At 40.2% G+C, this 24,062-nt stretch overlaps 1 protein-coding gene across 1 annotated transcript; it reads right to left on the bottom strand.

Moving 5' to 3' along the window:
* Positions 1–1,662: 1,662 nt before the first annotated feature.
* Positions 1,663–23,517, bottom strand: LOC118225155 (histamine H3 receptor). The gene is made up of 3 exons (XM_035413217.1): positions 22,818–23,517; positions 20,626–20,792; positions 1,663–5,000 (listed from the first exon to the last, which is right to left on the bottom strand). The coding sequence occupies exons 1-3, from the start codon at positions 23,065–23,067 to the stop codon at positions 4,149–4,151; spliced, it is 1,269 nt and encodes a 422-aa protein (XP_035269108.1). The 5' UTR covers positions 23,068–23,517; the 3' UTR covers positions 1,663–4,148.
* Positions 23,518–24,062: the final 545 nt, after the last annotated feature.

Here is a 24,062-nt window from a genome sequence, read left to right as displayed (position 1 = left end):
AAGACAACTGCTTTATGAGGTGGTTTGTTGAAATAATAAAAAGAGAGAGAACTTGATTTTGCTCAGTTGAAGATTTCAAGAGTATGCAAACCATTCCTCATCACTAGCTAGGTAAGAGCCAATTAGAATAGTAACCATACACTACCAGACATAACGAAAGAAAGCAACATAAACTAGGCTTTACCATCATATAGTTAACCCTGAAGATCATTCAATGGATAATAATGGTGTAACACTGAGCTACTGTAAACTAACATTAGACTCTGTAGCAGTGTCAAACTCTGGACATTACACCCAAATAATGAAAATTTGACTCCACATGGCTAAGCTTGAAAGCTATTTAATTGTCGATAGCTAACGGTTGGCCTATTTACGATCCACCATGTAAGTTCCAGGCAAAAATGGGCACTGCAAATATTAACTGTGCGAGTTACTGTTATATTGCAGTTCCTGTGGGCTCCAGAAATAAAACCCATTTCCAGCATGTCTCCATTTTTGTGAAAAGAAAAAAGTGTGTTTCTTTCTCGGCATCCAGAGAAGGGGCAATGCTTAGGCATTTTCAACTTAGCTTGCTTTACCTGCACAAAACTGGCAAGAGCCTCATTTACATTTTACACGTAGAAAGGATTTCACTGGATTTAAGGTTTTTGTTATGTAACTAAGTTAACCCTGTCCACTGAAAACCTGGTGTTTGTTTAGCCTAGGGGAAAGCAAGCCAATTTTAGCTCTGGCTTTTTTTTTTTTTTCCAAGAACCTTTTTAAAATATTTCGCCCATTTGTGAATGCAAAAAATAAAAAGACATCAGCAAACAATTCAGATTTCTGTTTCCTGGACCTTTAATGTAATTGTATGCTCTTTACCATTATTTCTGGCTATTAGTGTATGAATCTGCTGAAAAAGGCATATTGCACAAAAACAAAACTCAGAACCCCCAGATTCTATACTAAAACATCATGGTTGCTCGTGTAGCCAGTGCGATTTCTGAGAGAACATAAGTCACACATTTTTCCCACTCCTGATTCTCTAATAAATGTGAATATGAATAAACAATTAGGCATTCCAACCTGACCTCTGGATTGTTGCAAGTACCCTAAAACAATATTGTTATAAGCGTACACTCCTGGGCAAAAAAAATGGGCCAAGCCCAAAATTGCAACAAATCATTGGTCAGAAAATTAGCAAGAATTAAACAAATGCACTCCTGAGACCTTCTGTGCCAACATTTGCTTGTTTGCTTTTGCTGCAGTGAACTGTTTGGAGAAAAGCTAGAAACAGGGAAATTCAGTTATACAGTAGACAGATTAACATAATGTCAAATAAGAGTCATGTTTTGTATTTGGTTGCATATCATTTGCATGCCATGACTTCCTGATGTCTGTGACCTATCAACACCATCAGAGTCTGGATATCTTATTTTCAGGTTGTCCTACAAGCGATATAAAAACACTTTGTATTTGAATGGATCTCTATGGGAATTGGGGGGTGGGACTAGATTCAGCTGTAAATTATGCTGATACAGTATGGAACACATTTGTTGGCTAAATGGCTTTAAGACATCAAGGGTCCAAGGCATCAAATGAGCCTCAAACCACTATGCTGCTGCCAGATATGCAGCAGATACTACAAGCATTGTTTCTCCTGATTAATATTCCTGTTGAACTCAATGGAAAAAATATTCATTATGAATATTTATTTATATATAATATTATTTATATATAAAATATGGCCCTTTTTTACCAGGAGTGTACTATGTAGGATTTTTACCTTGAAAATATTAAATAACCATGTTCAGTCATAGATTGGCCTCCTGTCCATGGTGTATTCCTGTCTCTCGCCCAGTGCATGCTGGGATAGGCTCCAGCACCCCCCATGAACCTGACAAGGAATAAGCAGGTATAGATAATGGATGGGTGGATGGATTGATGTTCAGTCATCTATGATGCACTGGCATTCTCTGTATTTGTACACGTTTCCCGAATCCGTGCTCCTCTGCCGCTTTTCTGTGTGGGGAGAGGAGGGTCTGGCTACAAAGCCCATGGCATGGGGTCATGATTCAGCAGAGCATTTGTAGCTATTTACTGCAATGGCAGAGGAGAGGAAGCACAAGTACAGTGAAGCTAAACAACAACCAGGGCTTGTTCAAAAACCAGAGTCAACCTAGGTATTGCTTTTCCTCAATGGCCACAAGTGAAGTTCAAAAACGGGATGAAAAGCAACATGGAGTTGGCGCTCCTTGTGCTGTCAAACAAATTGATGACCTAAAGTAGGTTTCTGCATTGTATATTCACTCCCATAATTCCGTAACAAAGTATAATCACACATCACACTAGGAAGGTTCGTTCAGTGTTTTCCTCACTGAGGAAAACAAAGTAAAGTCTTCATTTGTGTTACCTGGTGATATAACCCTCAACACGGGTATCATTCTAGCCTTCATAACATAATGAGTATGCAGGAGTATCAGTTACTAATAAGACTACATTCTGGTTGTTCTAATTTAACTGGTTTATGTATTAGCAAGGCTGGTAGTTATGGGCATGCACTACTGATGTGTCACATCGATTGGCTGGTATTAATAGGCAGTGAAGAGTGAGCTATCCAGCTAAGGACCCAGGAGGGTGGAGGAGGAGGAGGAGTAGAATACAGAACAGACAACAGCCTCTGTTGCAATGACCACACTCTGAAACAATGTTTACTGCTTGTAATGCCATAGACCATAGTTATCCTCCAAATAACTGACTTGCAATGAGCTGCATGTGATGGCTGGAGAAAGCATAGTATTCCAGTGTAGAAATCTATGAATTCAAGTTGGGAATTATATTTGAAACCAAAAGTGATAGAGTTTAAAACCCACCTATCAGGAGTTTTGCTCAATGCAGTGTCTGAAGTTTGAGACCAGGCCTACCAGAACTACTTTTGAATGTGCATCAAATTCTGAAGAGAATGTATGTTAAATGTCTATGGGTTCCTTTCTTTTCTCCAGGCAATGCAATGGTTTTTGGAAAATGGCACCAGCGATCTTTCATGAAGTGAGTGAAAAGCAAGTGGTATCACTACTGAATCAAAATTACAATGCCATGCTGAGACACACTAGATTGTCTTCCAAATCAACGTGACAACAGTACCACAGCAAGAGCAATTTACAAGGACTCCAGAAAGACGGTAGCTAAAATTAGGACAGCAGTCTCATTTTGAAACCGAAGTAGGTACAAGGTGGCATGCATTCATACCTGTTCAGAGCCCACAAACACGTGGACTCAAAAAGCATTTCTCTTTTGGACTTGACGCATTATCCTTTTGTGCCATAGTATTGTCTGTAATTATCATCCAAAGAGGTGTGACTCAGCTGTGCCTCACTTTGCCCTGGACTTTAAGTGTTTTTGTCACATTGATAGACATAGAAAATTATTGAGCTGATGGCACAGATGGTGAGCAAAAAAGCAAATTGTGAAAAACATTCAACAAATCAATGTGGACCTGCTTTGCCCTTTGGTTTACCAGCACTAAATATACGGATGTACTATTCTTGTTATATTCGTCATGTTTATGATGTTCTCCTTTGAAATCTCTGCGATAAACATCTTTTACACCCTATTTTTTATTGTAATCAGTTCACATTCATAGTTTAGCCTGCAAAACTTTGTAATTGAACAAAGTAATTGTTTGCATCTATCAATGCCTTTGGACATGAGAGAAAACAGCATGTGAAAAAAAATAAAATCCTTTGCCCTTGTATGCACTATGATTTGGTCCACTTTGAGGAGACTGATTCAGTTAAATTTAACATCCATCACTTTCTACTAAATTGCCTTGGTAGGAAATCTTTCAGAGAAATAGATATTCGATATAAACACGTTTTACGTGAAATGAGAGAAAAATACATATTCAATATAAACACATTTTACGTGAAATACCCTGTGTCCATTTTACAATGAAAATTATTCAAGCTTAAAACAAACACATCGGAAGCATGAATGTTGTAAAAAAAAAAAAAAGGGGTCTGAGTCAGCATGGGGTCAGCCCCCATATACTATACATTGTGCTTTTGGTCCAAGGTAAACTTTCTTAACATCAGTCCTCCCAGCCTCCCAAGTCTCTTCAGAGAGACTTCATTGCAATATTTTTTAGTTTTTATTTTTTTTTGTCACTGTCAGGACTCAGTTACAATCTGAGGTTGTACGGACTGCCGTTTGGGGCACAATATTTTAATGAAAGCTCTTTTGAAACTGCCATGGCAGAGGGGATACAGGAATGGGTTGATGGCTGAATTCAGCCACAAGAGCCAGAAGGTGATTTCGTACCAGTGGTAATCTACACAGTGCCCTCTGCAGGCTGCCCGAATGATCATCAGAAGAGTGTATGGTGCCCAGCAGACCCCGAAGATGCACACAATGATGGCCAGCGATTTGGCGATCTTCTTGTCCCGGGACAGACGCGAATGCTGCGTGATTCTCTTGGCGGCCGAGCCGCGGGCCCCGCTCCCGGCCCCGCGGGAGTGAGAGCCGGCGGACCTCCGCTTGCCAGACCCCCCCCCTTTCTTCTTCTTCGGCACGAAGGTGTGGTGGCTGGGGCAGCTGGAGGAGGGGAACTGATCGTCCACCTCCACCATGGCGGACGCGACGGCGGCGGCGGGCTCGCCGGAGCACACCTTGCGAGTCTTGACGAAGAACACGGAGGAGCCCTGGGGCTGGGGCTGGCTGCCGCGCTCCTTCATGTGGATGGCCCGGTTCTTGTTTCTCCGCCGGATGTTCTGGTAGATGCTGAGGTTGAAGAAGGCCACCGAAATGAAGGGGGAGAAGAACTCAAAGGTGGAGGCGCAGAGCAGGAAGTACCAGGTGTAGTAGAACTCTGCAAAGCATTCATCGTCCGGCACGTTGCTACTCCCCACCACAAACTCCCAGAAGATGATGGCTGGACCGTACAAGAGGAATGCCAGGACCCACACGGCGACCATCTTCCACACAGCCAGACTGGTCATGCTCTGTTGAGCCCTGTAAGTGACCTGCGTGGGAAAACAGACATGTTAATATAAAACTATTCATGTTGCAATTAATATCCTATTCCATCAATATAAATTGATCGTGGTACGGCACAATGGAACTGAGTCCACAACCACTAAGAATAATACAGCAACCTGCCAAGCAATTAACTGAACAGGTAGGTTCTGCTGGTAAAACAAAATGAATCTGAATGAATTCCAGATATGCATCACTTCTACTTCTCATGCACTGTGTATTGCACACTGTGCCAGTCCTTGCAGAGCTGTTTCTGAGTTAGACTCAATGGAATGTATTGCCCTGAGGTAGTATGTTTCAGTTCTTGCTGATTTGCATGCATTTAAAACCAGTTTTGTTAGTAATTACGCTGGGAATTTTAGAAGCTTTGAAACTAAAAGTCTGAAAGCTGCACTTCAGTTAAGATTCCTACATTACAACAGCACCTCTTCAAAAGCACTCTAAATGAGATGAATGGTTTGATTGCCATTTTAGAGGCTGAATGAGCTGCTATAAAAAGGTTGATGTTGTCTCGATCTGAGGTGGGTTAATTGGATAAGCAGCTTGATGTACTGTTTGTTTTGTAATGGAACTTCAGATTTCAGAGCAACGCTTGAGGAAGCAAAATCCCAACCCTATATTATTAAGTCATGCTTTTAATGAAACAATCTTCTTGCTATATATTATACTAATATATCCCACAGGAATTATAGAGAATATCAACCGGACACAAAGTATATATCGGAATAACTACAATAGACATTCAATTACATTTTAGTAGTCTTTAGCTTTTCTGCAAAACATTTGGGGACAGTTTCAAAGGCACATATTTAGCCTAGTCCCAGACTAAATTCAATTTTGAATGGAGATTGTCCATATAGTCCATGTCTTAGTCTGTGTCTGTGTAACTGGCCCTTGGTGTATCAGTGAATGGAGATAATTAGGTGCAGTAATTCAGAAGAGGGCCACACAGAGCCTTGTTTCAAGCCCTTCACATAATTTATCAGTTGGCCTGTCTATGGAAAGGGCATGGAACTAGGTTTCTTTCTCCAGCATTAGAAAATTTCAAAATTGATACTCACCCCCCTCCCCTCAAACAAATAAATTACTCCATTTTGAAGAAAACTGAACTGCAAAGGTCAACTTTGACACTTCACTGACACTTTTAAAGCTTTAATGGTCTGCCTTATTGTCAGCTCTTATTGCCAGTCAGGCTGATGCTAATAGACTGACCTATGACCATAATGTAGGATTAATACCAGGCTAACAACAAATAGCACATTGTGGCAAGTTTCCTGCCTGGTAATCTGATTTCACACGCGCACATCTCGTTTCCAGGTGCCAAGTCAGAAAAGATAATCAATGTCATTTAAAAATAAGTTTCACACTGTGGCTGTTCCCAATTTTCATATCTGCTCTGTTCTAAACAGGTCATCCATATTTGGCTCACTCTGTGAGAACATCGCATACCACTTACAACCTTCTGTTGGCCCAAAACAGGCACTGGCCAGGCCCCCCGGCACATCATGCACCCTCCCAGTTTCCTGATGGGACCACAACCGGCCATTTACCTAGCTCTTGCTGTGAGGCTACCCACACAGATGGTCCAGTACCATGTTACCTGGACAGCATCCTTTCCTTAGCCCATACAGCCGTGCACCCAGTTTAACAAACCCAACCAGAACCCAGCAGCAAGTGTGCGCACAGGCCGCACGCCTGCGTAACGTTTCCCCAGAGCCTGACCCCGGCTGTGTCCAAACATGCCGGCAGTTCTTTTCCACCTCCTTCAATTTTTCCGGGATATTCCCCACGAGATATCAAGCACTCCCTTAGTGTTTTATGAAGAGCAGAGGGCCACTTCAAAGAAAGAAGTGGTCTCACCTGAAGTAGTGGCACTTCAAAGAGAGACGATGAGGTTTAGTGAGTCTCTTCTGTCATTCTGTGAAAACCGACCACCTGGCCTCACACCCCCCCCCACCCCCCCCCCCCCCCCCCCCCCCGCCCCCTCCCCTTCCACCCAATCAGACAGGTTTATTTTTAGATCCTCTGTGTGGAAACCCTGAGCTGGCCTGCCATGAGAAGCATCTGGCTTTTGTTCCAACTGAACCCCTTAATCAGTTACTGGCTCAACTACAGGAGTAAATTACTGCAGGTGGCAGTGTAATCAAATGATAGAGACGAGAGAGATATTAACAGAAATCGCTGGATCACTGACCCACATACTGTGACAAGTAATCATTAACTACATTTTTTATGTCCTTATTTGTTGTTTTGAATTGTTAATATTTAGGTTGTGTTTTTCCATTTCAATTTTCAAAATCATGCTTGCGATAAATCCTACGCCTTGAGTTACGGTCACGGTTAGGATTTAGGCTTAGAGTTAAAATTATTTTTGGGTTGGGTTAGGGTTAGGGTTCCAGGTGTTGAGGCAGGTTTCTAAGAGGGGTCCTGGGGTAACAGCATTGATGTCCTCCTGAAAATCAGGAAAATTCTGATTGTTAAGAGCAAGGTTATTATTGTGAACTAAGAATAAGATGAAAACTATGTTAAAAAACTGAATTCCAAACTGAAATAAAAACAAAACTGCATGTTTTTGAACAAAAACTAAATGGAAACTAGCAAACCCACTTTTAAAATAACTAGAACACTTCATGTGTATTTTTATTTTTTCTTCTTTTGATAATTTTGGGCAGATCAAATCATCTAGTATTCTTTATTCTGTGGCAGGATTGCAAATTGTATGTTTGAGCATTGTACCCATACATTTGTGCAATAGAACTGTAAACTTGGTGAGGCAGCTCCTTTACTAGATTTCTTTCAAATAACCAAGTTGTAGCATAGTTTCCAAGATGATAAAAACATTTTTTCCTCTTTGACCCAGATAAGACTTCTTTACATTTATGTTTCCCTATGTGGTGGGGCAAAATTGTGGTGGCAAAGCAGCAGGCATTTTTACATCTTGCAAATGCCTGCAGCTGACCAGGTTATTTGATTGTGTTGCTGTTATCGGTTTGAGAATTGCATTTTTTTCAACAGTATTTCCCCCCATTATTCCAACTTGGTTATTTTGTCATAGTTCTGCATTAGCTATGCCAAGCTATTCTGTGTTAATGCAGTGTGATATCGTCTCCCAACTGTGTTTTTCATTATCCACATAATGAGATTCTTTTTCTAAACAGGGGTGTGTGGTCATAGGGTGGGGGGCCTCATGTAGGCAGTCATGATTAATACAACGGTCAAAAGCCATGGATAACTCGGAGAATAAGTGCTGCACAACTAAAAAAAAAAAACTATGCACTTTACCCACGTTCATTATTTTTTTCAGAAACATATATAGTCACAAATATAATAGGTTTTCAGATGAGGTACTAGGCATGTTTCAATGTTTGTGAGGTGATTGAAAAGGAATAAAATAACAGGTTGTTTCTTTTTACTCTAACGGTGTTCAAGGAACATTATATTCCAGAAGGAAGAAAAGAACAGAAACGCAAAAAAAAAGCTCCTTCTGTTCAAGCAGAGCACGTTTGTGCCTTAGCAGGAACATTATAAATAAAAGCACAGCACTTGACTTGAGCCAAGTGGAAAATCTATGAAAGGATCATACTAATAAAGGCTGCTAAATTGTAACTGAATTGTTGTTCATGGTTTTTCCATTGCAATGTAACAATTTTTTTTCTCACAGAAATGGTGTGGTCAATACAAAATACAGAATTAATTGTAAGGATAAAATTCATGACCTAGACAGTGGATACATGACTAGACTAATATTATGTTACGACCTGATAGTCCAGAATTTTGATAGACAACTCTGCACAAGGCAAAAATTAAATGTATACGTTTAGAAATGTAAACAGGCACCCCTAATCACCCACCTGAATTTGGTTGCCATCATATGAACAGGTGTTTCTGACTGTTCATTTGGCTGAGTATGAATTATTTCTGAATGAATAAATACTGAGTATGCGAATGCAGCGGGTGTAACCGCCTCCCTCAGAGACCCCCGATGTGTACTCGCATTGTAACAACTGCTGTGTGTTTGCACAAACTGTTCAGTGAGTAAGGTGGATAGGAACATTTTGTGAAAGCTTTTTGTCTCCTTATGACCAGTGTCATGCCTTTGAGTGTTTTTTCTTTCCCCTTTTTCCCTCGTCATAGACGATGCCTTTGTCAGAAACACATTTGGAAGATCAAAGACAGATCTCTAAAGGTCAGTGGAGATAATTTATATTCATTGGTATACAGGCTGTTGTGACAGATGCAACATTGAAAAGAAAAATGAACAATATACAAATATTCACAAATAAAAGAAGCAACCATAAATGTAAGCCATGTGTTAAGTGATCACACAAAAATGAACCAGCAGATAGGACAAAACCAACATAAAAACATAAAAACATGGTGCTGAATTTCAGTGTTGCAGGGTTTGTTTCAGCCTTGATAGTTTGATCATGTTATTCACAACACTGATACTATGCCAGTTTGAAATATTTCCGGTGCACAAAATATTTGTGAAAAGGCATGCCAAGATTCACTTTGCATTGTGAGGGTTGTAAGTACAATCAGGACACTGTGATACTGCTGTTGCTTGATGGTGACATGATCAGAAGCAGTTTCCATCTCCAGTGTCAAACCCCCATTAAATGACCACCTTGGAGACTGAAATTTACAGGAAAATCAATTGTATCATGTTTTTCAGCAGGGGATAAGAATGCACCTTCAGAGGGAAAATATTCTGCACATGTTTTGTTGGATGAAAAATAGGACTTATTTTTGAGTATTTTGATCATTTCTATACTTGTATACACGGTATACCCATGCAGGAAAGAGAGAAGACTTTTTTTTTTTTTTTTAATATCAAAAGTGGGTGATGAGAGAAGTTGCCATGGCGTGTGTGTGGGGGGGGGGGGGGGTGAATTATTATTAAGGAGAACTGCAACGTCATTAAAATTGGTGTGGCATTGGTGCTTGTATGAGTCACCACTAAAATATATTTTTCTTTTTTGACCCATTGATTTAATACATAATTGAATGTGTTTCCACCAAATCAGTCGAAGTCAAAAAATATATAGGTGGATAGCCTACTCATGAGGGAAAGATATTGACAAAAATAAGTGAGACAGAATGTTTACATGTCTGCTTTTTTCAGAAATACAATACCATTTACACCTTGCTTTCAAAGGGGATTAACAGCAGACGACAGTCAATGGATGTCGCATCCATGTCAGTACTCTGTAGAAAGCTTAATATAACCTTAATCAATAGACCTCGGCTGGCATTAAACTAACTACAGACACAAAAACCAGGACAAGGAGAGATAGACACTTAAGCAGGATAAAGCACATCTATAACCAAATGCCAAGCCTCCCTTAAAGGCCCAGGAAATTGCTAGGGAGGGAGATGAATATGGAGATAATGATGTGGTCACTGACCTCTATATCACTTCACTATGTCCAAAAGTCACTCAGAGCTTCAAGAGTTTATATGAATACCATGGGCCGGGGAACATTACAGGCAACACTAGCCAGCATAACGAGATGTGGGAACCTTACAATAATCTAAGAAACCAATAAGCAGGGGGTAATAACATTAAACAGAAAGTTATTCCATAAAGACAAATTTTGAGAGGTGCATATAGTGTCCTGCAAATTTATTCAAACCATTGATGAAGTTGAACAAAAATGACTGCATAAAATGAATAATACAAGTACTCAGAAATATTTCATTTCATAGATATGGAAAATATTCTGCTTTAATAGTGGATTCAATCAGTGGGGTCCTGCCCATTCAAACTAAAGTGGCCCCCTCAGATTTTGGATTTTTGGCCTCTCTCAGTTACAAAATGAACTCTTTTCAAAATGCATCATTTGTAATATTTATGCATGATCTCAGATTATACAAGTCAAAAGTATTCTTCTAAATATGGGTGAGAATATACTTTGGTAAAACCATAATCCCCTTTTCCCCATGTTGCTAGTTCCTCCCTCAAGTCAGCTGGTATCAGTCACAAGATATTACCCCAGTGGGTTTGTACCTTGAGCCACAATGCACATTAGGACCAGACAGAAATGAGCACCCATAGCGACATCTTAGCATTACCATCTCCGTCGGTACCTGATTCACGGTGCATGTTGAGGCAGTTCAGCCTGTCAGTTGGCAAACTAGAGTGGTGGGTATGACTAGCCAGTGCCTGCAAACATGCAAAAATGGGAGAAAACACATTCACTCATTTGTTTCCCTTTTGGAAATACTGTATCTAGTTAGCTTACTTGCTGGTTATCTAGTTGGTAAAATTAGCCTCTAGTTAGTGGTTTACTAGCCTGGGTTTGGCATACATCCAGGAAAATCTGAAAATCCATAGACTAGTTTTCCAGTCATTGAGAACTCATGGGAAATGAGAATTTTTTTTTTTTTTTTTTTTTTTTAAACAATTGATGATGGCAATGAAGCGAAGCGTACTGCAACACAACAACCAAAATAAACACAACCCAACACAGTTTTAAGTTTGGGTTTGGGGTATGTCCAATGAGCAAGTATAAGTCACTCAAAGTCGTATGAAAAGCCCTGTAGATTGGTGTTGTGAATTCAGATGTCGCAGCAAGTTTTCTAGTTATGTTTTCTTCGGTTGCTATTGTAGCCAAAATTATGTGGACATCCAAACATCATACCTATATGTGCTTGTTAAACATCTCATTCCAAAAACATAGGCATGAATATGGATTTGGTCCTCCCTTTGCTACTATAACTCTCCACTTGATTTTGGAACATGGCTGAAGGGATTTACTTCCGTTCAACCACAAGAAAAATCCATTGGGAACCTAATTCATGAAGCTCCCGACAAACAGTTCTTGTGCTGACGTTGCTTCCAGAGTCAGTCTGGAACTCGGTAGTGAGTATTGCAACCAATGACAGATGATTTTCACATGGTACATGCTTTAGCACTCGTCGGTCCCATTTTGTGAGCTTGTGTTGCCTACTGCTTCATGGCTGAGCTGTTGTGGCTCCTATACATTTCCACGTCACAATAACAGCAATTGCAGTTGACCGGGGCTGCTCTAGCAGGGCAGAGATTTGACTAATTGATTTGTTGGAAAGGTGGCATCCTATGACAGTGGCACAGTGAAATTCACTGAGCTCTTCAGTATGACTTATTCTACTGCCAATGTTTGTCTATGGAGATTGCAAGGCTGTAGCTTGATTTTATGCACCTGTTAGCAATGGGTGTGGCTGAACTAGCCAAACCCACAAAATAGAAGGGGATGTCCACATACCTTTGGCTATGTAGTGTCTATGGGCCTACATGCATCTTACATTGCATACCAGTAACATAAAACAAAGAAACATGCAAGTTGAATAACCCCAGATAGCCAGCGAATACGTGCCGGATCTATGACTGAACAGACCAATCTCCTTTAAAGTGGAAAAGGTGTAAGCCTTTGGGGGTTGGAGGGCAGCTGCCTCTTGCATATCTTGGTTGTTTCTGATGGCATAGAACTAGTAATGTTTCCAAATGGCCCTCCTGAGGTGAGGTGAAGTTACAATCTTCCATTTGGAATGTATAGCCTACATGCTACATGGATAGTGTTATATCCAAGGACGTATTTATTGTCAAGTTGTCCACTTGTTCCCTTTTGAGTTGTCTCTATCTGTCTGCTCTCTCTCTCTCTCTCTCTCTCGCTCTTGTTTTGCCTTTGTTCCTCTCCTCCTGACAGGTTGCTCCGCCCACTACAACGGTGATTGAGGTAACGAGCTGCAGGTGTGGGAGAAGGCGGGTCAAGTATAAATACCTGGGAGCTGAGACGCGACTCCTTTCTCTTGCCACCAGACTATCCCTAGAGCAGTCATCTCAGTTGTCTATGACCATGAAATGCACTTTTTGTACGTCGCTTTGGATAAAAGCGTCTGCCAAATGAATGTAAGGTAATGTAATCTCTTACAGTTGGGAAAACTACTTCAGCCTGTTGTGGCCCTATTTTGGTGTTGTGTGGAAACCTAAATTATTGAAGCAGTAAACAGATTTCAGATATTCTTTCCAGGAAGCTGGGGAGTGGGTGCCATTTTGTTTAATATATATATTTTTTTCTTTTGTTGAACCCATTAAGACCGGATGCAACATTTGCATGTATATCCGTTTACAACCGGGTGCAACGTGAGCGTGTTTTAGGCCCTGTCATTGTTTTCAAGACATGTGACCGATGAAATGCATCGTGATTCGCTGAAATCCACATTGGGAAGGCGATTATAAGATAAGATATAAGATACTTTTATTGAACCCCGTGGGGTAATTTGTCCTCTGTATTTGACCCATCATAGTTACTTAGGAGCAGTAGACAGCCACAGTGCAGCGCCTGGGGACCAACTCCAGTTCTGAGGCCAGTGCCTTGGTCAAGGGCAACTGCAGGAGCGCACCTAACATGCATGTCTTTGAGTGTGGGAGGAAACCGGAGTACCCGGAGTAAACCCATGCGAACACGGGGAGAACATGCAAACTCCATACAGAGAGGATCCGGTCGGACCTGGATTCGAACCCGAAACCTCCTTCTTGCGAGGCAACAGTGCTAACCACTATGCCACCGTGCAGCGAGAGCAGTATTTTTTTAAAACTTACGCCCTCTGGTGGTGAAGAATGGAATCATCCTAGTACTGACACTACAGACAGAAAATGCAGTGTGTCTGAAGTTAACAGTGAACACATCAGTGAGCCCGTTTCTGTTACAAGAGTGTGAACAAACTGTGATAGTTATTGCACTACTGCTGCCAGTTTGTTTGTTTTATTGAAAATATGGCTGGAAACAACAAGCACATTCGTCAACATTTTTCAGTTTTATTGATTTTTTAAAAAATGTTAATGAACATTAGGGCAAAGGCAATAATTTCCCATTCAAAGCCAAAAGTTTTAAGCTCTCAAATGGTTTTCACGTTTCTATCTGCTACAGAGGCTGAGAAATAAAGGTTTTAGTGAACGTTGACAATTCTGTCAAGTTTGTCAGTAAACCCTCAGGTTTTAGAAGGTTGTTTACAACAATGCCTTAGATTGTAGAATGTTTTTTTTAGAGGGCGCCTTAGGTCTAAATGTTTTAAAGTTAGGAAGAGGAAGGTAAGATTCTTTGTTCTTTTGTTCTCCTTTGGAGTTTTTTTTTGTTTTGAGGGTATTTAGTTTCCTATGTTCAGGTGGATGCGTTTTGTTTGTTATTTTGGCCTGGCCCACTCCTGAAGTTTGTTTTTATTTTTGCTTCCTTAATAAATTGTAAGATTTGTTGAAAAATCTGGTTGTGGTCTGGTTGTCCGGGAATTCATTAAGAAATGTGCATTTCGAATCTGCTCATCTGGTCCTGAAAATGTATTTTTAATGGCATTCACGAGTAAGTGAAATGCAAAGAATTTTACGGAACTGCCAGGACCTGTTGTGCTTACGTCTACATAGCTGGTTATATAGCAAATTAATTATTAACACTACACACCTGAGGTTGCTATGTACTACTTCCTCCAACATCAAGCTCTGACACTGTGAAATTAATATTACTGAGTGGTAACCAGGGTCATTGAAGGGATTACATTCCTTTTTGGCAGATGTAAATGTTTGTGTTGAACATGCCTCAAAGCGAGAGGACACTAATTTATTTTTCTTTATTTAATTTTACTTGGTTTAGCTTTTTTACTACTTTTTATAGCAGCCTAAATTTGCTGAAAATAAAGGTGGTTTTTTGCATACAACACATTTTGGTTTCTTTCCGTACTCAAAAAACATGACAATCGGAAACAGGATTCGATAAGAACCAAATACCCATACCCAATACTCTACTAGAAACCTGTGCAGTTTTCTTAAATGGCTGAGGCAAAGCTGAGAAGAGAACACCGTTTTCTTCTCAGCTTTACTTGGATTGTAATTACTACAGCAGTCAATGTTCCACCCTACGTACACCAGCCCCCCACCCCCACAATTTTTCCATGAAACTAACCCAGATGGATCACTCTGCATCAAATATGAGTGTGTGTGTGTGTGTGTGTGTGTGTGTGTGTGTGTGTCTCAGTACAAGTTTCTGGACAGCCTGCTGAGCTGCCATGTGGCCTTTGCAGTCAGAGTTAGAACAGCAAAGTGCTGAGGGCTAACTTTTGCTTCACAGTGTGTCAAATTGGGCTATTTGTTGGATGACTCCTAAGTGCTGATCCCTTCTAAGTAATTAACCTGCACAGATGGATACTCAAGGGCTGCCAAGTCTCCAGCAGTCCAATGGGTGTCCCTGGTCACTGGAAATGTACTCTGACAGAGAGCAGTCATTAACACTGATGAGGCAACTGTGAATTACTTGCACTTTATTACATTGGGAATATTTTATCATATATGTGGGAATGCTACTTAAACAGGCAGGTGTTTGTCACTGAATGCCCCAAGCACAGGCTTGGAAAACTGTTTTCCATATCTCATAAATGACATTATTTTAGATCTTCAGGTAAACCTTAAACTGAGTTTACATATATTTTGTGATGATGCCATGATTCTTGTTTTTCATAAATATTTATTATGTACTAAATAGCTACACTTCCCATAGGAAAGCAAAATCCAAGAAGAGATCTCATGGTTGTTTCTTTCATTTCTCCTAGACACAAATGAGCCATTTTTAATACTAAGGTGAGACCAAAGGCTTTTTCTCCTACTTCTCAAATTCATCTCAGGAGAAACAACCACATATAATCTCATTTATGTCTTACTCTGATCAAAACAAGAGATCTCTAAATGATCTTAAATAAGTCTAATTTAGGTCTCCTGAACATGGGACCATGAGATTAGAGAAAGAGCTCAAATAAAACTCTATGATTCTTCTCAAATATGTTTCAGTTTTCTCATAGTGACCTCATGAGAAACAACCGCATCTCAATTCAACATCCATTTGTCTTACTGAAGTCTCAAATTCATTCTCTCATTATCTCATCTTATCTCCTAAGGGGGTTTTAGGATCAGCAATTCAGAATGAAGTGATCTCAAAAAGATGTACAATTGAGATCTTACTACTTTCTCAAGAGTTGAAGAAAAGACAATCCTGAGCAAAAGATTTTCCATCTGGGTTAGTACATAATGCATACATTGCCTTCGAAAAGTATTCAGACCCCTTCACTTTTTCCACATTTTGTTACAGCCTTATTCTAAAATTGATGAGAATAAAAATGAATTTAATCAATCTACACACAATACCCCATAATGACAAAGTGAAAACAGGTTTTTTCGAAATTTTTGCAAATCTATTAAAAATAAAAAAAATTAAATATGACATTTACACAAGTATTCAGACCCTTTGCTATGACACTCAAAATTGAGATCAGGTACATCCTGTTTTCCATTGATCATACTTGAAATGTTTATACAACTTGATTGGAGTCCACCTGTGGTAAATTCAATTGATTGGACACGTATACCTTTCCAAATCACCTGTTTATATAAGGTCCCACAGTTGACAGTGCATGTCAGAGCAAAAACCAAGCCATGAAGTCAAAGGAATTGTCCGTAGACCTCTGAGACAAGATTGTGTCGAGGTACAGATCTGGGGAAGGGTACCTGCAGCATTGAAGGTCCCAAAGAACACAGTGGCCTCCATCAGTCTTAAATGGAAGAAGTTTGGAACCACCAGGACTCTTCCTAGAGCTGGCCGCCCGGACAAACTGAGCAATCGAGGGAGAAGGGCCTTGGTCAGGGAGGTGATAAGAACCTGATGGCCACGCTGACAGAGCTCCAGAGTTCCATTGTAGAGATGGGATAACTTTCCAGGAGGACAACCATCTCTGCAGCACTCCACCAATCAAGCCTTTATGGTAGAGTAGTCAGATGGAAGCCACTCCTCAGTAAAAGGCACATGACAGCCCGCTTGGAGGTTGCCAAAGGGTACCTAAAGGACTCTCAGACCATGAAAAACAAGATTCTCTGGTCTTATGAAACCAAGATTGAACTCACAATGCCGAGCGTCACGTCTGGAGGAAACCAGGCACCGCTCATCATCTGGCCAATACCGTCCATACAGTGAAGCATGGTGGTGGCAGCATCATGGTGTGGGGATGTTTTTCAGCAGCAGGAACTGGGAGACCAGTCAGGATTGAGGGAAAGATGAATGGAGCAAAGTACAGTACATTTCCTTGATGAAAACCTGTGCCAGAGCGCTCAGGACCTCAGACTGGGGTGAAGGTTCACCGACTCTAAGCACACAGCCAAGACAACGCAGGAGTGGCTTCGTAACAAGTCTGGGAATGTTCTTGAGTGGCCCAGCCAGAGCCCGGACTTGAACCCAATCGAACATCTCTGTAGAGACCTGAAAATAGCTGTGCAGCAACGTTCCCATCCAACCTGACAGAGTATGAGAGGATCTGCAGAGAAGAATGGGAGAAATACCCCAAATACAGGTGTGCCAAGCTTGTAGCATCGCGCCCAAGAAGACTTGAGGCTGTACTCGCTGCCAAAGGTGCCTAAACAAAGTACTGAGTAAAGGGTGTGAAAACTTATGTAAATGTAAATGTGATAATGTGATGTGTTTTCGCTTTGTCATTATGGTTTATTGTGTGCAGATTTATGAGAATAAAAATGAATTTAATCCATTTTATAATAATGCTGTAACATTAAAAAAAAATGTGGAAAAAGTGAGGGGGTCTGAATACTTTCCGAAGGCACTGTATATAGTACATCACCATACGGTCTACCAATAAATTAAAAGGATGAAAAACACATTAAAGTAGCCAAATGTCATTCAAGGTTTAACAGATGTGTTGTTCTTGTGCTGGAAAAAGAGGATAATTCAAAATTATGCGCTTTTTAAAAAAATCTTTAAAGCATGTTATGGCAGTACAGTTCTATCAGCTAGAAGCTTCCAAGTATGTTGGACTGTTGCTTTGTATAAAAACAAAAAGAAATAACTTATCAACACAACTGACAACATACTATATCCATGGTCCTAGACAAATCAACAGAAATGACAGACAAATGTGTTTTACATATTTTATTCCTTCTTCAAGGTAAGTGCATGAGAACCCATTGAAGTTGCTGATACACTGTACCAGATGCGGAAACAATGACCCCAACGGTTTGTATAACTGTCAGTGAAGTTGAATTGAAAAAACAACATATTAAAACCCTGATGAACTCAAAAATAAGCCACGTTTCCATAAACCTGCTCAAAAATGACTTGAAGCTGTCAGGATTTTTGATCCAAAGCAAGTGTGTAGGTGCAACATGACAACCCTCCTCAATTGGACTCAATTTTAGGTTCCAATGAAAAATGTGAAACTGAGCTGGGCAATTACAAATTATGTTCATTACATTACATTCATTTAGCTGATGCATTTATCCAGAGCAGCTTACAATAAAAGAAAAACAGAACTGCAGATACTTAATTAACAATAGGCCCCGATTTAGCTAACAACATTATCAGATCAGTGAGCAAAGATGCAACATCACTAATGCACTAGTGCAAGTTAATCGCACTAACCAACAACCAAAGTATTAATTATATGTACATATGACAACATAGATAACAGGAACCCTCAGAAGATATACATAAACCCAGGGGCGTTGCTAGACATAACGCTCTACTGGGGCACAGGCCCCCCATTACTCAAATCACACAATTTTTTTCTTGAATGCCTACGACATGCACACTGCTGTGCACAGACAGTAATGTGCACGCCGCGGTGTACGGACCCAGACCGCAAGGTGCGTGCTCAGCTTGTATTTTGGGTTAAACTGCGTTGCTTTGACATTGTGGATTAGAAAAAAATCCATTAGTCTCCCGTTATTATCAATCTAAATTAATCCACTGCCAAATATAGGAGCTTGTTAAAACTCAAACACTGATCACAGATCAATACTGGGGCACGTACCCCAGTAAAAGGGGTCTAGCAACGCCCATGCATAAACCTATATCAGTGTTCGTGCATGAGGTTAGTGTGCAGTCTATGCTGGAAGATAATTCTTCTGTCCTGACTACTTTGGTAAGTTCATTCCACCACTGCGGGGGCCAATACAGACAGGGATCATTACTGGGAGAAGTAACCACACTGGAACTGGAAAGCCAGTCACCACCTCAAGGTTGTGGAAAGGAGAGTGTTGCTTGATCGGATAAAAGGTGGAGCTGTTCCATTCACTGCACGTCAGGCTAACACCTAGGTTTTAAATCTGATGTGAGGTGAAACAGAGTTTAGGACCTCAAATTTTCATTTCAACTGTGTACACTACACTTCTTTATCATTATTTGAATCATTGCTGCAGACTATTTTTAACACTTCTCATTTTACCATTTCAAAATTAAATGTTACACAACTGTTTTCATTTTAATGTGTTTTCTGCATCTGACTGAATTTAATGCATCACTGCTACTCGTAAACATTACTGTCAATCACTGTCTGTGCTTAAATTGCCACAATCGCTTCATCAAGGTAGATTACTAGGGTGGTGCAATCGGGACATTGGCTTGAACATGTGGCTTCACAAAAAGGCTGTCAACCTTTTGTTGATGGTGACTGAAGTACATTTGTGAAAACAAGCGTGAAGACAAATTGGTTGCACAAACTTTGAAAATCCCCTCGCCCCAACACACGCTTACATTCTGTGTTCACCTATCTCCCTCCCTCCTCTGTCACCCTTCTGTCCTGTCTACATTCAATTCCTGTCTGACTTTATATACTGACTTAATATATTGCCTTTTCTGTTTTCGTGGCAATATTTTAAAGTGTCTTCGCATTCTTAAAAAGCATTATGCAAATTTCAATGATGATGGCCATGATTATTATTATTATTATTATTATTGCAAAAATCATTTTAAGAGACCATAGATTATTTATATTAAGGAAAGCCTCTCATGTCCAGCTTGGCACCATTGCCAGCGCTGCAATCATGCACATGTACCAGATAAGGTCAGTCTGATGTAGCCACTGAAATGACAGACATGTCCATTTTACACAGACACATCATTTTAAGACTAACAAGATCCTGAAGGTGTAAGTCCAAGACGCATGTGAGCGTTCTGATGTGAACACTGAAACCATACTGTCTTCAAATCTAGTTGTAATCACTGATGGAGGTAGCACTGAGGGCTAGCAGAGAGCAATAAATGTGAACTCAGAGGTAGCACGATGTCATATGTAAGGCCGTGCTGGTCCTCGGGGAAATACTACCACAATAAACAGTACGCATGCGGTACCGCCAAACTTGTTCTAGGGTTGTGCTTTATCGTTGCAAAAGGTTTGTCTACACATAATGACATGCTTAAAAAAAAATATCTGTGAAAGAGATCTGCCTCAAAATTGACAAGTTTTAGCTCAATAAATAGACACTGATGCAGCACACACAGGGCAAGGGGGGTTGCATCTGGCAGAGCAATCCTAATCCTGTTGCGCAGTAGCGGCTCCTCTGGTTGATGGGTGGACCTGCAATCTGTCTGCACCAGCTCCATGGCATACATAGCCCTGCAGCACAACGGCTGCCCACCTCAGTGCAAAGTTACCAAAAGCCCATGAGATGAAGGAACTGGAAGTACGCACATTTAAGGACGAATGCACAAGGCTGTGTCTTCCAAAACCAACCAAGGATGCTGCAGAAATGGAATGGGGGCTGTAGTTAAGTTTCCTGCTTGATGTAAAGCCAACGGTGACCATACTCACAGCTCTGGTGACGGAGAGGAAGCGGTCGTAGCTTATGAGAACGATGTTAAAGACCGAGGCGGTGCACAGCAGGTAATCTACGACCAGCCACAATTTGCACAGTCCTCTCCCGAACATCCACCGCCCAGTTAGAATGTACGGGATGTAGACCGGGATGCAAAAGGCCCCTGTAATCAAATACAACACCATCAGACACAAAGCGCTATCACCATCAGGCATATTGGTAGTGTGTGTGAGGACCAAGCCAATCTGCAGCGCGTGACTGAACAGGCAAGCAAGATTATCAGCACCAATCCATCAGAAGTCCTACACCCCACCGGGCACACCATTCTATGATAGGCTATCAGGCCCAACACACCCTAAGACATGACTGCACAAGTTAGCATCTTTAGCACTGTTTAATCTTGCTAAAATTATAAGTGCTTCGGTGTTATCAATGAACAAAGAAATGCATGGATAAACATTATTTCAGATCTCTTGCTTTGAAAGCATATTTGAACAAACACAAACCTGGCATATGATATACAATACATAACGAGCTATTTCCATTTAACTCCAATAATAAAATATTATTAATAATTATTAGATAGTTATGTCCAGGGGCACCACCAGGGATGTTTGGCCCCAAGAAAAGATTTCACATTGGGTCCCACCACCCAAGAAAATTTGATATTTCTTGAGGGCCCCTGTCAGTCTTCCCCCTTGGAATCATCTTACAGTAACTTCCGCTTATGTCCATTGGGATTCATATTTATTGACATTACAGCCAACCACCTATCATATTGTTTATGCTGCGATATTGACAGGCAAAGCTGGAAATTATACAATAAATACATATGAATGGAAGAAATAATCAGCTAGAGAATTTATTACACACCAAAGGCAAGATAATAACGGTTTATCTTCGTTTTATTTAAAAATAGTTGTACCCCAATAGTTTTTCAGGAGTTTTTTCATTTGTTCTAGGAAATCCATGGAATCATTGCATGATAATGTAACTGTGAACACTACTTTACAAAAGAAAACAATGATTGATTGATTGATCATTCTTTCTGTGTTGTTTCTCGTGAACTGAAAGCTGCTTTGAGTGAAATTTGTTGCCACAGATAATGTTTAACATTTATGACAGGAAGCATTTTTTATTATTTTTTTATTTTTTTGTCTCAACCAAGAGTAGTTCACTGAAATTTTTAAACTCCTAGAACATCTGGAACAGCAGGTATTATGTGAATGAAACAGTCAATCTTAAATAATGTATGTCCATCCCTTTTCTATGTTTCTTCAGGCATTGGTAATAGTGGCTTTGTATTTAAGAAAAAATATGTGTTTTTAAAGGACCCCTTATTGCAGAAGACACTGTGTCGGTACGGTCTTTATCTGGCAATGCGAGAGGTAAATCAAGACAGACTTTGTGATTTCGAAGACCTAACCTACATTGCATGAGGTTATTAAAGAACCCAGAAAAATATCGCAAGGGATAGGCGGGCGACTCCCTGGGGTCCTGGACAAACCTGTGTAATATACTTGGCAATTTAACCAGGAGTAAAAGAGTTTGGCTGAAAGAGAAGGTGTGCCTGCGTAAAACCTAGCATCAACGAAGCACTTCCAGCCATTTGAGGAAGTATCAAGCAATGTTTTCCAGGTGGGGTCCAGTACTGTCCGTTCAAATTGTTTTCAATTTGACTGCGGAGAAACATATTTTGCCGTCAGCCAAACGCATTTATAAATGCTAAAACAGATAACCATGACTGAAAATACATTTTGTGTAGATATACGCTCCACGTGTGCCGTTTTGTGCGATACTATATTATATGAACCATATAATCAATTTGCAACCCTAAAATCACATTAATGACGTTATAAGTTTGTCCAAAACGATGACAGGAATTGAGATATCTGAGAGTCGTCTTTATTTTGTTGATCAATAAAAATACACGTTCTGGCTAATGATACGCATAAATCAATTAACGGGAAAAGAAAATACGTGGAGAATTAAAGTAGGGTTCGGACTGAAGACGTTCGTGTTGAATAATTTTCTTGTCTGGATTCTTGCCTGGAACATAATCATTCCAGGTTATTTTTGAGCGTGCAGTGGCTTCAAATGTAGCTATTCAATGCATTTTAGCCGATTTGTTTATTTTATGTTGTAAAATAAAAGTAGATTGATGTGAGCTACATTTATACATACTCACCTACAAGAAAATCTGATATCGCAAGGTTCAAGAAGAAATAGTTGCTTTGGTTTCGCAGGCTCTTGTCCACTATGAAAGCGAGGATGACCAGTGCGTTCCCAACTACGACTACAACTACCAGAGTTACCATAAGCACAGCCAGGATCACCATGACAAATCCCGAAAAGGCAGCACCAGTGCTGCTGATCCTCGAAGAGTCGTTATGAGTGAGATTGAAGCTCGTGTTAATTCCAGGGATATCAGCTCCCATAATCTACATGAAAAACATGAACACGCAGGTCTGCTCGTGATTAAGATGAATTAACCGATTTATGAATCATTGTTTTAAAAATAATTACAATCCACATTTGAACGAAGCCGAATGAGAACTATATGAAGACTATATTTGCATGTTGTCAGGTAATTTCAGAGGTATGTTATGAGTCGGAAATGTATTCGAAAACAGGCAGTAAGTCCAAAATTACTGTCAGAAGAATCTTCAAAAATCAAAATGTGTTGCGTGTGTCGAGTTCTAGAGCCATCCAATCTGATAAAACGGACTGCATACATAAAGCCACTCTTGGTATTCCAAGGGAAAAGAGCGAAACGTGTTCCGTTTTTTTCCTTTGAAGAGGATCCGTTTGGAAGGGGCTCGCTGTGGAGGATGCGCAACTAGTTACATTGTGGTTTGGGGAAATACGCCCGGGCGCAGCACCTGTAGTCAAACTGATTCGAAGTGTCAACAGTATAGGCTTGTCTTCGACACTGACGGTCTCGGTGTTTATGCAAATTACGTTTGTTTTCTGTTTTGTTTTGGCAATCAAGGGATTCCATTGCCATTAAAGTCGTGAACATGCAACTTAAGAGGCTACGCCTCTGACTGGGACAAAATACTCGTATTTGTATTTCATTAAGAATATTTATATTTTTTTGTTGTATTTTATAAAAGAGAGCTTTACTTACTAGTTCAGTCTACTCGGCTCAAATATAACATCTACTCATGGCTTATTCCAAAATTACAGTTAATGATAAGCAGTCATATTTAACTGAAGCACGCAGATGTCAAGAAATATATGTTACAAACTCTTATGATTGGCTACTAGTCCCTCATACATATTGTATAATTTAATTCACAGTACACTGATTTATATGAAATAATACAATACCTAAAAGAAAAGAATATCAGAAAGCCGCCTTAAGACTTCAATCAGTGTGTTATAGGTCTATGATTGTGATATCTATTATGCCTAGGGCCACCAGTTTGTC

Source organism: Anguilla anguilla, chromosome 4 (genome assembly GCF_013347855.1).
Source record: "Anguilla anguilla isolate fAngAng1 chromosome 4, fAngAng1.pri, whole genome shotgun sequence".
Lineage (NCBI taxonomy): Eukaryota > Metazoa > Chordata > Actinopteri > Anguilliformes > Anguillidae > Anguilla > Anguilla anguilla.
The sequence above is the reverse complement of the archived record's forward strand: the minus strand, read 5'-3'. Positions and strand labels throughout refer to the sequence as shown.